At 47.1% G+C, this 14,609-nt stretch overlaps 1 protein-coding gene across 7 annotated transcripts in view; it reads right to left on the bottom strand.

Annotated features, from left to right (window-relative positions):
• Nucleotides 1-10,896, bottom strand: part of Plpp4 (phospholipid phosphatase 4) — a 129,479-nt gene extending 118,583 nt beyond the window's left edge. For 2 of the 7 annotated variants that reach the window (XM_039078528.2, XM_039078539.2), the window contains exon 1: nt 10,190-10,896. In XM_039078528.2, coding sequence (XP_038934456.1) covers nt 10,190-10,245 — 56 coding nt within the window. In that variant the 5' untranslated portion in view covers nt 10,246-10,896. The remainder of the gene's footprint in view (nt 1-10,189) is intronic. The other 5 variants (XM_063263429.1, XM_039078533.2, XM_017589220.2 and 2 more) reach the window with 5 other exon arrangements.
• Nucleotides 10,897-14,609: the final 3,713 nt, after the last annotated feature.

Raw genomic sequence — 14,609 nt, 5'->3', positions numbered from 1 at the left:
ATGCTAGAGCAGCAGGAAAAGGTAATGCCCAGGTAAGCTGCAGGCTGGGTATAGAACCAACCCAAGAGAAAAAAGTGCACGTCAGTAACAAAGCTGAGAGTTGGAGATCTGAAGAATGCGTTGACATCAGACATAGAGAAGCAAAGTTTGAAGTTAGCTCTGCTTGTTTTGGTCTAGTGTTTCCTCACTATGCTTAACTTCAGAGTGTACATTCTGTGCGATTTTATACTAGAAGTATGCGATCTGACTTTTTATTTTAATTCTATAGGGGGTGACAGTTACGAGGCTGCCTTGAGTCTCAGAAGAGACTTTGAACTTTGAACTTTTAAACAGTGTTAAGGCTGTGATACATTACAGGGACTGTTGAAGGTGGAGTAAATGTAATTTGCATTATGATATGGCAATAAGCCTATAGGGCCAGTGAGTAGATGTGGTAATTTGAATAAAAATGGCCTCATAGGCTCACAGGGAGTGACACTATTTGAAAGGATTAGGAAGTGTGGCCTTTTGGGAGGAAATATATCACTGGGGATGGGCTTTGAGGCCTAAGCCAGGCCCAGTAGCCCCCTCTCCCTCCTGGCTACCTATGAATCCAGATATAGAACTCTCAGCTACTTCTCTAGCACTGTATTGCCTGGATGCTACCATGCTTCCTGCCATGCTGATAATGGGCTAAACCTCTAACCTGTAAGCGAGCCCAAATTAAATGGTTTGTTTTTTTTTAATTAAAAAAAAAAGTGGCCTTGGCCACGGTGTCTCTTCCCAGCAATAGAACACTGACCAAAACATCCCATAAATTGTAATTGGGATGTTAGTCTTTCAGTTTTTTAAAGTGTTTTACATGATGTAAACTGCAAAAAGGATGGATGTGAGGCATACTTCTGCTTCAAATAATCCTATAGCAATCACAAAAGAAACACTAGTGTCACATTCAGATCTCTCTCTCTCTCTCTCTCTCTCTCTGTGTGTGTGTGTGTGTGTGTGTGTGTGTGTGTGTGTGTGTGTGCATGTGTGTGCACGCGCCTGTTCTGTAACAGGAAACCTCTATACTGATTATTGGTTATACATAAAACTCATACATTTTTGCTATAAAATGAATTTTAAGTAGCATGAAGAACAAAACACCAAATCTATATTATCTAATCCTATTAGCAAACCCCACCTGACCCCCGCCCAAAGAAAACACCATTAAGGTTTTTTTGGCGGGTAGTCTTTATGGGGATTTTATCATAGCTATGAAAACGGATTGAACGTATTACATCACCACATGAAAACACCATGCACACTGCTCTTGCCTGTCTTATCACTTAATAACAGTTGTCAGGTGACTTCCAAGTCAAGGGATAGTTACCTAGAATAACTAAGCTTAACAGCAGCTCATGTGTCCTACCAGGTGGCTCCTACAAAGCTGTGCTCACCTGCATGGACCGTCACCTTACTGTTTCCAGACATATATCTTGTATTGCTGCAGAAGTCACATGCTGAAAGGTAGACATGCTCTTTCTGTTTTCATCAGATCTCTCTTCGTAGCCCTTGCCCATTTTTCTATTGAGGGGTACTTCTCTTTTCTTATTGACTGGTAAGAGCTCTCTGAATATGATAGGCATGGAGCTCTTTACTCTGTAAAATGAGAATATCACTTCCTGCCTGAGTGGTTACAAAAATTCAGTCATCTAACACATGGTCATCACCCTCCCTTCCTATAGCTGCCAACTGCCAACTACAGCATTAGGTCAGTTAAAAGTTACCTACATGTAAATACATACCAGCATTGTTCTCTGTGACTCCTTAAATCCCTAAGCTTTCTAACTAGTAATAATTAACATGAATGTTGCCTGTTATAGAATACCCTGTAGATCTATAAATCAGATCCATCCTGTGATCCTGAGAGCTGCACCCTTCCTATTATTATCACACTAGGGTACTGGGCATCTTTCACTGGCTTATATCACACCTCAATCACAGGAAAGATGGGATGTGGGGGTGTTGTGTAACAGTCCGCTCCAAGATTGAAACATTCCATATTATAGGAAGAGGAAGTGCATCAAACAGGAAGTTGAACAACTCAAAAGAGTATCAGGAAGTCCCTGAAGTTGACCAAATTCGCTAGGCTCCTCCCTGTCAGAGTAAGCAATAAAAGCTGAAAGTCCCTCTTAGATGAGGAGGATAAGCTGCAATACAAGATTATGAGGCAAAAAAAAAAAAGCCTGAAACCACTGTCTGCCTCCAAGAAGCTGACTGAAAGAGGTTTAGATCAACTGAGCCACCTAGAGAGGACATTCTCCAGCCCGTTGAGCTGCGTAAAGGGTGTGCAGTGTGCTCCAGGTTCCTAGCTTGGGTGAGCTGTCACACTTGCTAGGGTAGGCTTTGGTGATGCAGCTGTCATTGAGACATTTCTGTGTCTGTCAGTCGCCTCTCAGCCACGTTCCTGTAAGTAACCACAACAGAACTCATTAGTTCACCAAGATGGATTTTGGTGCTATCTGTACTTTGGTCTGTTGTGGGCTCACTATCTGGGGTTAGTTGGTGTGTGCTGCATCTCACCAGGGAAAATTTTGTCACACAACAGGGGGATGAAGAGATGATCTTGTACACTAATCATTTGCTGTCCTGGGAGTCCATCATGCCCTACAGCAACTCGCATTTACAGTACTCCTCATGGGAAAGATCACATCTTTATCCCTAACAGAGACAGGATTTAACTGTGTGATCACGTGTCCTGTGTCATGATGCCCACCCATCTACAGGGTGGGATGTTGCTTTAGGCCTCTCTGGGCAACACTGAGGAAAAGTAATGTGGAATACAAATTTTTTTTTTTTTACTTTCAGAGTTCCTTTTGGACAAAAAGAAGCCAAACGCTTTCTTAAAAACCAACGCGTTCACCCAAAGTATAGCTCTCCTTACTTACAAATGGGTTCATAAAAAAAATCACAACAGTGTTATACTTATTTGTCAAAACTATTAATAATAGGCAACATGAGTAACTAGGCAGGCTTTCAGTCATACACAGATTGCTCTGTGGCGGCGAGAACCAACAAGTGATCATGACAATGTGGAATGAGTTGTCACACGTCGAGACAAAAGTCAGACAGAAGTGCACACACACTGTGAGTCCATTCATGTTGAGTCAAAAACCTGTGTTAGCGAAGTCAGGGCAGGCATGGAAGTAGGCTTGGCAGGTGGGGGTGGGGCTGCTGTGGGCAGCTGCACACTTATGAATAGGACACTTTTCTTTGTAGATGTTATTTTGGGATTGTGCTAAAAGAAATTTCCAGTTTTGTAGGTCAAAAGAGTCAAATACCAACTATTTCACATGGCTTAAACTCCCATTTCAATGGAAACATATCTTTAAAACCCTCTGGCAAGGCAGAAAAAAAGCAATCAACATTGACCAGCAGAGTGCCAGCTTTCTGGAAACCGACCTAAATGCCCCTACCAAGTCTGATGCTGCCTTCTGTGCATCGTTATCAGTAGAAGCAGGGTAACATCAGCCTCCAGCACTTATAGGGATGCTTGTGATGAAGCTGCCTCCAGGCTTCCCTGTGGCAGCTACCTGCAGCGTCCTCTTGTCCCCAGCAGCTCAAAGTTCCCTAACCCAACCGTGTTTGGGCTGAATAAGAGGAGCCGCAGGCAAGCAGGGTTTGAGGCCCTTCAACACATAGCAACAAGGCGAATGCTTTTAAAGAAGCAATATTACACAGATAATTTTTTATATTTACAGGCACTATCCCGGAAAAATAGAAGTGCCAAGCTTTTATAAGCCTTGTGTGACTCATAAAAGGTACCATCTTAATAACTAACTGACATAACCGTATCCATCAGTTCTGAAACCGATGATCGCTTTTTGCCATCTCCCGGTGGGAAACCAGCATCGATTCTGAGAATTCTGGGCACAGCCATTCATTTTACGGTGGCCAATAATATTCCAAACAGAAGCACTATGCGTCAGCCAATCGGGAGGATGCATTCCCAGGGACACTTACTCTCACATGCAGAGCTGAAGATTGAGAGGGTGTTTGATGGAGAAAGCTCCCAGGTATGGGTCTAACTAAGCTGCTGAACTCAGTAACTCTGAAGGTAATAGGGACAAACTGTTCTCTTTTACACATTATCTGACACAGTTGTCCTGGTGACATTTTGATCTACTGTCTTAGGATTGCTATTAGGAAGGATCCATAGGTTAAGCCCCCATTAAGAAGCCACTGAACTGAGCTCTCAACCCCATCAGAGAGCAAGACTCCTGAGCAAGCTGGAGAAGCTGGCCGAGCTTAGGGCAAGCTGACACTTTGGGTAGGCTCAAAGGAATCCCTTGAAACAGACTTAAAGGACTTTGTCCTTTGCTAGAAACCCCATACTAAATAATTTACAATAAAAATACTATTAGCTATCTCTTCACATTATGGATTCGTTTTAATAAGGAACAATAAAGGCATTAGCTCTTTTTGAACACCTACCTTGGACTAAGCACTATCTCACTTAATAAGCACAACCCTGATGCTCATGAAAATAGCTCCATCTTTTATTAAATGGATGGGAATGCAGAGCTTTAAGCGGGATGAATAATTTCCCCAAAGATTCACCCAGCTTATAAGGGGCAAAATCAGAATAGAAAGTCAGGCAATCTAAGGCTAAGGACCACAGTCATGACAGCTCCACTACAGCGCCATTTCCGACACTACACATATGTAATAAGGATTAATGAGAACGGGGAGAGGTGAAGACAGTTGCATCTACTGTAGGTGCTAAAAGCACTGACTCTAATCAAATCCAGTGAACGATTATCTCCACTTCCCATATAAAGTAACTGAGGTGCAGAGATCCAAAGCAATTTGCTAATTAGTGACAGAGCAAAAATTCAAACTTGAGCCCATATAGCTCCAAAGGCCATGGTCTTGTTATACCACTTTGCCTCCAATATATTGTTTGAAACTTATTATAAATGCCAACACGACTAAAACAGGCATGCTATCCCAGAACAGACTAATGCTGCAGTAGCTCGCCCATGCCCATCCCTGCATCTCAGGTCGCTGAGAACTACCTTAGTCCTAGAGTCCACTTGCAATATCTTGAGCCTCCATGACAGCTGTCCCTACCTCAAAGCAACATATGTTGGCATACAGCTCCGTGCTCTCCCATAAGGAAGCTCTTGCTGCCTCTACCAAGTGCTCCATGGGGTAGGGCTCCTTGCCTGACCTCATTTAGTCCCTTAGCAGGGCCAAGGAGGACAGTTTTTTTTCACATGGCCAAGAAGGAGAAAAGCAGAGGAGACCCCACTTACTTGTTAGACGTTTCTAAAGCCCAGTGGATGGAAAGAATGTCTGCTCAAAATGCAGACACCAGCACTCCTTTTATGTCAGTCTGTAGGCTGTGAAGAGCCGACTGGACTGTAGGAAACTCTGACACAGGTGGTCAACAGACACCCTGGAAAGTAGCTTCACTCTGCAGTGAAGCAGCACACCCAGATTTCCAAGGAATCTCCACGGGAAGCCAGGTCAAAGGGCAAGGTTATAGCGGGAGCAAAGGGGAAAGGAAAGAAGATGGGGATGTGTCCTAAACCTTAGAGGACAGCTATTGGCAATCCAACAGCAGGCAAGCACGGAGATGACCAACCACAGCACAAGAGCAAACAAGAAGGTACCCACACACTTCACGGCTCTATAGTGAAGCAGAGCCACACACTATTGCCCGTGGAAGTGAACAAAACTCGTGTGACCAATGGCGTGGTCCTTTAACACCACTGGGCAAATACCTGAGCAGTTGGCTCTTTATTTCAAACCTTTGGAGCCAGGCTGCTGAGATGGCACTGCCTGGAAGGTGTTTGTCTGCCTTGCAAGTGCGAGGTTCTGAGATTGATCCCCGGAATCTATGATACACAAACAAACAAACAAACAAACAAAAGCTGGGCATAGTGGCACATGACTAATTCCCCAGTGGAAAGGTGGAGACCGGTGTATCCGTGGAACTCACTGGCTATCTAGCCTAGCCTTGGAAAGTTCTGTAAGAGACACAGTTGAAAGAAAGAAAGAAAGAAAGAAAGAAAGAAAGAAAGAAAGAAAGAAAGAAAGAAAGAAAGGAAGGAAGGAAGAAACAAACAAACAAACAAACAAACAAACAGAAAAGTGAACAGTGTCTAAATAAAACCTAAGGTTGACCTCTGGTCTACACACACACACACACACACACACACACACACACACACACACACCTAAAGGGCCTCCCTACATTCTTATCCTAAGCTCATTTCCTATCAGAAAACACCCCACCTTGTCTATGAAACCCACAGTCCGAAGCCACACCTGGCGAGCTGCTCCCCATCCAAATTGTGCCGCTAGGCTGCCAGGCCGTTACTGTGCAGGAACGTCCTTGAGCCCAGGCCTCCCCCGCACACCTGGCACCGGATGCTTAGGTGAGCAGTCATCTCTGGGCATCATTCCCTGGCATCTATTCCCACTTTCTCGTCACTCCCCGGGTTAATCATTCCTCCTTTGCAGTAAACTGAGTATTTTGTACAAGCTACCACAACCAGCCCAGGCTGGAGTCCTACAAATATCATGTATGACGTGTACACTGGTGTATGATATGTACTTGTGGGAGTTCCGGTGCCATTAGGCGTATGAAGAAGGTATTATATCCCCTGGAGTTAGACATGAAGGTGTTTGCCAGAAGTCCAATGTGGGTCTTGGGCACTGAATTTGGGTCTTCTGCAAAAGCAGTAAGTACTTGTAAACCCTGAGCCATCTCTCTCCATCCCCAAGATGTGATAGTCTTCATCACCACCTCACATGCAGCATTCCCTCAACAAATGGAAGTTCCCATCTTGGCAATGATAGTAAAAGTCACTGGAAGGCCAGTACTAGCAAACCTGGTACCCAGGGCTGGTGACCAGGAGCTCAGAGCTGCTGGGTAAAGTCCAGGTCTTGCTGGCATTTGTAGAAACACTTGCTGATTCTCTCATATCTTTGGTGACAGCTTGTCTCAATCCCCAGATAAGGCCAGTAGGGTCCTTGACACTCACAAGCACACACTCACAAGAGCACACTAACTGTAGCCTCTAAGTTGCACGTGGCCCTCTTAAGTTCCCTAACAAGGAGTTCTGGTAAACACCTTCCCCTCGGCACACGCACAGCCACAGCAGTCACTGGTCACTGTCGCTCTTCCTTTGTCATTGTCCTTTCCTTGTTTAAGTTCTGAAGCAGGGCTGCTCCAGAGGCACTGAGAGTGAAATTGTCTGCAGACTGTTCTCTGAGTCTAAATGCACAAATCCTGGGTATCGAACCAGACTTCCAGACAAAGGGCTTTTCCTCAAGAGTTGGCAAGAGAGAGCTTACATGCCTATGAATCCAAGGCCCATCTCATTAGACCTCACTTAAAGTCTACAGCGAATAGTTTGTGGATCAGCTGAGAGGACGTGCCCACTTCCGGGCAGGGAAGGCGATCAGAGAGCAAGCACATTTCCAGGAGAAGATTCGCTAGAACAGCAGTTCTCAACCTGCGGGTCACTTTTCAACCTGTGGGTCATGACCCCTTTGGGGGAATCGAATGACCTTTGCAAAGGGGTCGCGTATCAGATATTCTGCATATCTGTAGGTTACAATACAAATCATAACAGCAGCAAATCACAGTCATGAAGTAGAAAAGAAACATTTTATGGTTGGGGGTCACAACACAAGGAACTGTATTAAAGGGTTGCAGCATTAAGAAGGTTGAGAACCACCACTCTAGAGCATAAGCTAACACAAGGGGGGATTCTCTCTCTGGTTTAAAACTAGCTGCTGGTTCTGGGAGGTAGGGCAGACGTGCCAGGTTCAAATGAGTGATGACTGCATGGTCTGCACTGGTCGTTGTAGCAGGCAAACCAGATTCAACTTGCCTGGACAGACCTCCCCGATGTCCCAGGGCTGCAGAGACCACTGTCCTCATGGCAGTGAGCCTTCACTTGGTCCCCTCCTCACCACAGTGCCGCCAAGGGGGAGAAGAGAACTTCCTCGCCAAAGCTAGCCTCTGCCAAGGTGCCAGAAGCTTATCAGAGGAAACAAGGGGTCATCTGTTTCCCGCTCCTCCTAGGCTCTCCCAGAAGCTATTATCTGCCCAAACTACCAACCCCAGCTTGTCTTCAGTGCCAATCTGGTCTTTAGAGATAATGTTTGCAATTTCACATGAAGCTCAAGAATCAAGCCAAAACGCAATCAATGCCCATATGTGTCCTGTGGTGGCAGGCGATTGCAGATGCCCCACTAAATAACACAGGAGGGGACTTTGGGGGACAGACTGAAAAGAGATGGGATTTTTGTTGTTGTTGATGATTGGTTGGTTGGTTTTTTTGTTTGTTTGTTTGTTTCGTTTTTTACATAACGTCCTCAGAAGAAGCCAGACACACATAAACAACATGTACCAAGTTTTCTACCTCAGTACACGAGCCACTGTATATTTGTAAACATTTCATAAGTGTTTGGGAGGATGTTTGAAAGGAATATAAATATTTCACATGTGGTTTGCTAAACCCTTTTAAAATAAATATTCCTGGAAGCAATTAAAGCAGAGAACCCACGAGCCTATCTCATGTTACAATTTTTGCATTATTTTTGCACAGATGTTCCTCCAACAAATATTAGGTTCTACCGTGCACTAACCACCAGTCTACCATTTTTAACAGCTAATCATTGAAGAAGGTTTTAGCCTATCTGCCAACCCAGAACTGCCCACATGCAGTCACCCAGCACCCACTCCTTGGAACATTTACTCCAAAGGTTGAAAGCCAGAGTGAGTGAAGGGGAAAGGGCTTGATTCTTTTCAAATGCATCAAAATCCAACTGAAGTTCTTTCTCCCTGTGCACAGTGAATAACACTAGTGTTCAGTCAGAAGGGGGAGGGGTGACCCACATCTGGGGAGCTCCCAGTCTTTTCTGATGGTATGAATGAATCCTCAGGATGAATTTAATCCCTAATTTAAACACACGGCACACTTGCAGGTGCACATGTGTGCATGCGCACGTGTGTGCTCGCACACACAAACACACACACACACTAAATAAATAAATAAATAAATAAATAAATAAATAGAAACACTACTTTTCATGTATATACCCCAAGGTGCAGAAGCAGTCTTTGATACTACTCATCTGCCTAACTGCCATGGTTGGGGCAGAAATTTATAGGAGGGGGGGCTTACTGATTGCCTTGATCACACACACACACACACCAAGACTCCAGCAAATCAAGAAAGTCTGTGCAACTTTAATATTTAAAATGTGTCAGCCAGCCATGGTTGGGAAAGAAAAAACCAGACCTACTACTGATGGTAAAAGTGCAAAGGTGTCAGACTTGGTAATAGGCACTTAAGGCTGCCTACTAGGTGGGTTTGGACTAGAGAGACTAGAGAGACTAGAGAGCTCCCTGTGGCAGGCCTTAGAGCCAGTGAGAGGCAGTCCCGGCTGCTTGAGCACAAACATCTCTGAAAGAACAGCACCAGGCTCCCTCCTTTTTATCGGAAATGACTATTCCTTGGTGCCACCTGAACATTTCAGGGCTGTCCCCAAAGGGCTTGTGCCACCCCCCAACATGTAAAAGGAGCTCCTAGTGTTCCCAGCCCCGCAGGCTGCTGCAGCTCCTGACCTGCCCAACCCGCCATGGCAACAGTTTTCCAGCCAGAGAAGTAACGCAGACACCTATTTGATGCTCTGTAGGGATGTCAGTTCAGGAGCCAGAGACATACAAGGAGACCTAGGCTGACCCTGGCTGCCCAGGCACAGCATGGGGTGGCAGGAGATGGAGCCAAGAGCAAAAACTGTCATCATCAGCTTCAAAAGATCAGAAGAGAAAAACTTCCCTAGGGCATCAGCCTGGCTGCGTGTCCTGGTCTTAAGGAGCTGCCCAAATTCCAGGGACAGGTGTGCAGGGTTGGTGAAAGGTTCAGACTTGGACCACTGGAGCTAGGGCCGCTGGACTTGCTTCCAGACTAGGAGCTACTAGGGAAGCAGGTTCCAGTCCCGGGCATGCTAGGATTACTGTGCATTAAGGGTTCTGAGAAAAGGAGGAGAGGGGTTCTTTTGATCCCTCAGGAAACATCCCCGTACCAATCAAGGAGGGAACCTCAAACCCAGGCCCCGGAGAAACACAGCAGCGCAAACAAAGTTGGGGCTCCTAGAGGATGAGTCTTTAGGTCCCCGCCCGCGGTGCACCACTACTTACACGAAGACCCCGAAGAGCAGGGCTCGCACCCCGATCTCAATGGCCAGCTCCCGCATGGTGCAGCCAGAGTAGCTCCCGCAGCGGCAGCTGGCGCCGTCCGTGGCTCCCACGACTCGGCCGGAGCCGCTCTCCGGAGCCTGGGCGGTGAGGGAGGCGCGCTGCAGGCCGCGGGCGGGGGCGGGAGGCGGGCGTGGGGTGGGGGCGGCGGGAAGGGTTGAGTCCCAGCCTCCCGCTCTGGGCTCCCGGACACCCAGACACCGCACCAGCCTCCTCCGGTCCCACTCCCGATCACTCCGGTCAGGGGCGCGTCAGGAACTCCCTGCTCACTTGCAAGCAGTGCTGCTTCTGTGTCCAGGGCTGGCGCCCGGCGCTCAGGACCCAGGAGGGAAAGCCTGGGGAAGCCCCGCTGTCGTCGCCGCCACCTCCCTCCCGGCGCGCTGCACCGCTTCCCGACTACTGGGCGGCCCCTGGGCTCTGCGCCCAGCTGCACGCTCAGCCGGCGGTCGCTGCGCGCCTCCTCTCCAGCCGGCGACTCTTGGCTCTGGCTCTCTTCTCTTTCTTCACACGCCCGCACGTGGGCATGAAGTAGATGGGCGCTTTGGGGATACTCTCGCACTCAGGATAGCCCTGGCATCCTCTGGCCACGCCAGAGAGTGCTTCTTCCTTCCTGCTTTCTGCCCGCTTCCACCTTACCAACCTCAGATTCTTTCTTTCCCAACCCCTGATTCTTGAAAGTTCCCAGGAGATTGCTCACAATCTTTGCTTTCTCTCAGAAGGTGCTAGATTGGCATACAGAAACCCTGACACAGAGTAAGCCCCCCCCCCCCCGAATGCCACCATTGCTGTGAAGTATCTGGGGACCCCATCTCTCCTTTCCTCCATCATCCTCCCAACACCATCAGTGGCTTTGGGCTGCTGTGCTGTGGATGTGAAAAGCATCTCTCTAAACATCCCTGTCTGCCTGTGGCAGGCTGTCATTAGGCAACAAGGAGAAGCAGGGACGTTGGCCTCAGCACTCACCCAAAAATTCAAATATAAATAAATGGTGGCCTGGGGGTGTCGACCACAAGCCTGGGACTGGCTTGGTCTTGGCATTGCATTTCCGTCGCCTGTAGAAGTTATTAATCATACTTGTAGGATTGTCTCTGTGGAACTTGGTCCTTCCTTGGATTTTAGGAAAGACCTCACAAGATTCAGAGATGAATTGGAAGTTGGCTCCTGGTCCCGGTGATCTAGATTTCTGACTTGGACCCAAGTAGGAGTAGGAAGGAAGCAGGCCTTGGGAAGAAGGACCCTGCTGCCAATGGCCCATGCCAGACCTTAGACAGCTGAGCCCAGGCTCCTCAGGGAGGGAGGATCCAGGCTGTGTGGAAGGGACACCATCCCAACAACTGAAGATACAGGGGCAGTTTCCGCTTTGTCTGTGGTATGCTATGATGTGACATGGTGCTTGGTGAGCATTACTGAGTGAACAAGGGACGGTATAGATGTCAGGCACATGGGATATCACATTCAGGGAGGTCAGGGAGATGTAGAAGGAGGAGGAAGAGGCTCTGTCCTCCATGACTTAGGCCTAGCAGTTACTATGAAGACTCTCTCCACAGCTTGACGAAGTAGTATTAGGAACCCATGGTGAAGTCTGGCGGCCTACAGCTGAGGCTGCCGGGTAGCGGTGTTCTGAGTGGAGTGTCACAAGAGTGCATGTTGAGACATCACTTAACTGTAAGCCTCAACTAGGCAGCTGTGCAAATTGGGGTGCTGGATGCTAGGATTCATAATCCACTTCTGCCCTGGAGAAGAGGGGCTCCACCCATCACACAGAGAAGCGAAACAAGGTTAGGTGGGTGGTGGGGACCTCCTTGTGGCAGTCCTACTCCCCAGGGTCTGTAGCAGAGACAATAATTGTGAATCTTATATTTATGTTTCTATTTGTTGTCTGTTTGAGGCACTGACCTCGAATTCTCCATGTAGCTTACATTGGCCTTGAACTTCTGACCTTCCTGCCTCTGCCTTCCAATGCTAGACTTCTAGGCGTGTGCCATCGCTATGTCGTGGTGAACTTATGGCTTTCATTTCTTATTTGTAAGAGAGTTACCTGGAGAGAGAATCTGAAAGGGCATGTGACTTCATTGTTAGAGTCATTAAGAATTGACTTTGAGGCCGCTGCAGAGAGCCCCTGGGCAGCACCCCACGAGCGAACTTGAGCCTCGGGACCACAGGTAAGACCAAATTTTCTGCTGCAAGAAAGCTGCCTGGTGAGCTTGGGACACACGGAAGCAGAATTTCTCTAGAACCGGGCACGTTCTGTGTTTACCGGAAGTCCCACACCCGCGGATCCCGGCCCGCAGCAGCTCTCTGCTCCCAGACCCGGTGAGAGAGAGACCCAACCGCCTGGTCAGGTGGGCACTCCTGAGGCTGCAGAGCGGAAGAGACCACCAACACTGCTCACCCCTGCCCACATCCCTGGCCCAAGAGGAAACTGTATAAGGCCTCTGGGCTCCCGTGGGGGAGGGCCCAGGAGCGGCAGGACCCCTGCCAGAGACACCGCCGGACCCTGAAGGAAACAGACCGGATAAACAGTTCTCTGCACCCAAATCCCGTGGGAGGGAGAGCTAAACCTTCAGAGAGGCAGACAGGCCTGGGAAACCAGAAGAGACTGCTCCCTGCACACACATCTCTGACGCCAGAGGAAAAAGCCAAAGACCATCTGGAACCCTGGTGCACTGAAGCTCCCGGAAGGGGCGGCACAGGTCTTCCTGGTTGCTGCCGCTGCAGAGAGCCCCTGGACAGCACCCCACGAGCAAACCTGAGCCTCGGGACCACAGGTAAGACCAAATTTTCTGCTGCAAGAAAGCTGCCTGGTGAACTCAAGACACAGGCCCACAGGAACAGCTGAAGACCTGTAGAGAGGAAAAACTACACGCCCGAAAGCAGAACACTCTGTCCCCATAACTGACTGAAAGAGAGGAAAACAGGTCTACAGCACTCCTGACACACAGGCTTATAGGACAGTCTAGCCACTGTCAGAAATAGCAGAACAAAGTAACACTAGAGATAATCTGATGGCGAGAGGCAAGCGCAGGAACCCAAGCAACAGAAACCAAGACTACATGCCATCATCGGAGCCCAATTCTCCCACCAAAACAAACATGGAATATCCAAACACACCAGAAAAGCAAGATCTAGTTTCAAAATCATATTTGATCATGATGCTGGAGGACTTCAGGAAAGACCTGAACACACTTAGGGAAGCACAGGAAAACATTAATAAACAAGTAAAAGCCTACAGAGAGGAATCGCAAAAATCCCTGAAAGAATTCCAGGAAAACACAATCAAACAGTTGAAGGAATTAAAAATGGAAATAGAAGCAATCAAGAAAGAACAGATGGAAACAACCCTGGATATAGAAAACCAAAAGAAGAGACAAGGAGCTGTAGATACAAGCTTCACCAACAGAATACAAGAGATGGAAGAGAGAATCTCAGGAGCAGAAGATTCCATAGAAATCATTGACTCAACTGTCAAAGATAATGTAAAGCGGAAAAAGCTACTGGTCCAAAACATACAGGAAATCCAGGACTCAATGAGAAGATCAAACCTAAGGATAATAGGTATAGAAGAGAGTGAAGACTCCCAGCTCAAAGGACCAGTAAATATCTTCAACAAAATCATAGAAGAAAACTTCCCTAACCTAAAAAAAGAGATACCCATAGACATACAGGAAGCCTACAGAACTCCAAATAGATTGGACCAGAAAAGAAACACCTCCCGTCACATAATTGTCAAAACACCAAACGCACAAAATAAAGAAAGAATATTAAAAGCAGTAAGGGAAAAAGGTCAAGTAACATATAAAGGGAGACCTATCAGAATCACACCAGACTTCTCGCCAGAAACTATGAAGGCCAGAAGATCCTGGACTGATGTTATACAGACCCTAAGAGAACACAAATGCCAGCCCAGATTACTGTATCCAGCAAAACTCTCAATTAACATTGATGGAGAAACCAAGATATTCCATGACAAAACCAAATTTACACAATATCTTTCTACAAATCCAGCACTACAAAGGATAATAAATGGTAAAGCCCAACACAAGGAGGCAAGCTATACCCTAGAAGAAGCAAGAAACTAATCGTCTTGGCAACAAAACAAAGAGAATGAAAGCACACAAACATAACCTCACATCAAATATGAATATAACGGGAAGCAATAATCACTATTCCTTAATATCTCTCAATATCAATGGCCTCAACTCCCCAATAAAAAGACATAGATTAACAAACTGGATACGCAACGAGGACCCTGCATTCTGCTGCCTACAGGAAACACACCTCAGAGACAAAGACAGACACTACCTCAGAGTGAAAGGCTGGAAAACAACTTTCCAAGCAAATGGTCAGAAGAAGCAAGCTGGAG

This window comes from Rattus norvegicus, chromosome 1 (assembly GCF_036323735.1).
Source record: "Rattus norvegicus strain BN/NHsdMcwi chromosome 1, GRCr8, whole genome shotgun sequence".
Taxonomy (NCBI): domain Eukaryota; kingdom Metazoa; phylum Chordata; class Mammalia; order Rodentia; family Muridae; genus Rattus; species Rattus norvegicus.
The sequence above is the reverse complement of the archived record's forward strand: the minus strand, read 5'-3'. Positions and strand labels throughout refer to the sequence as shown.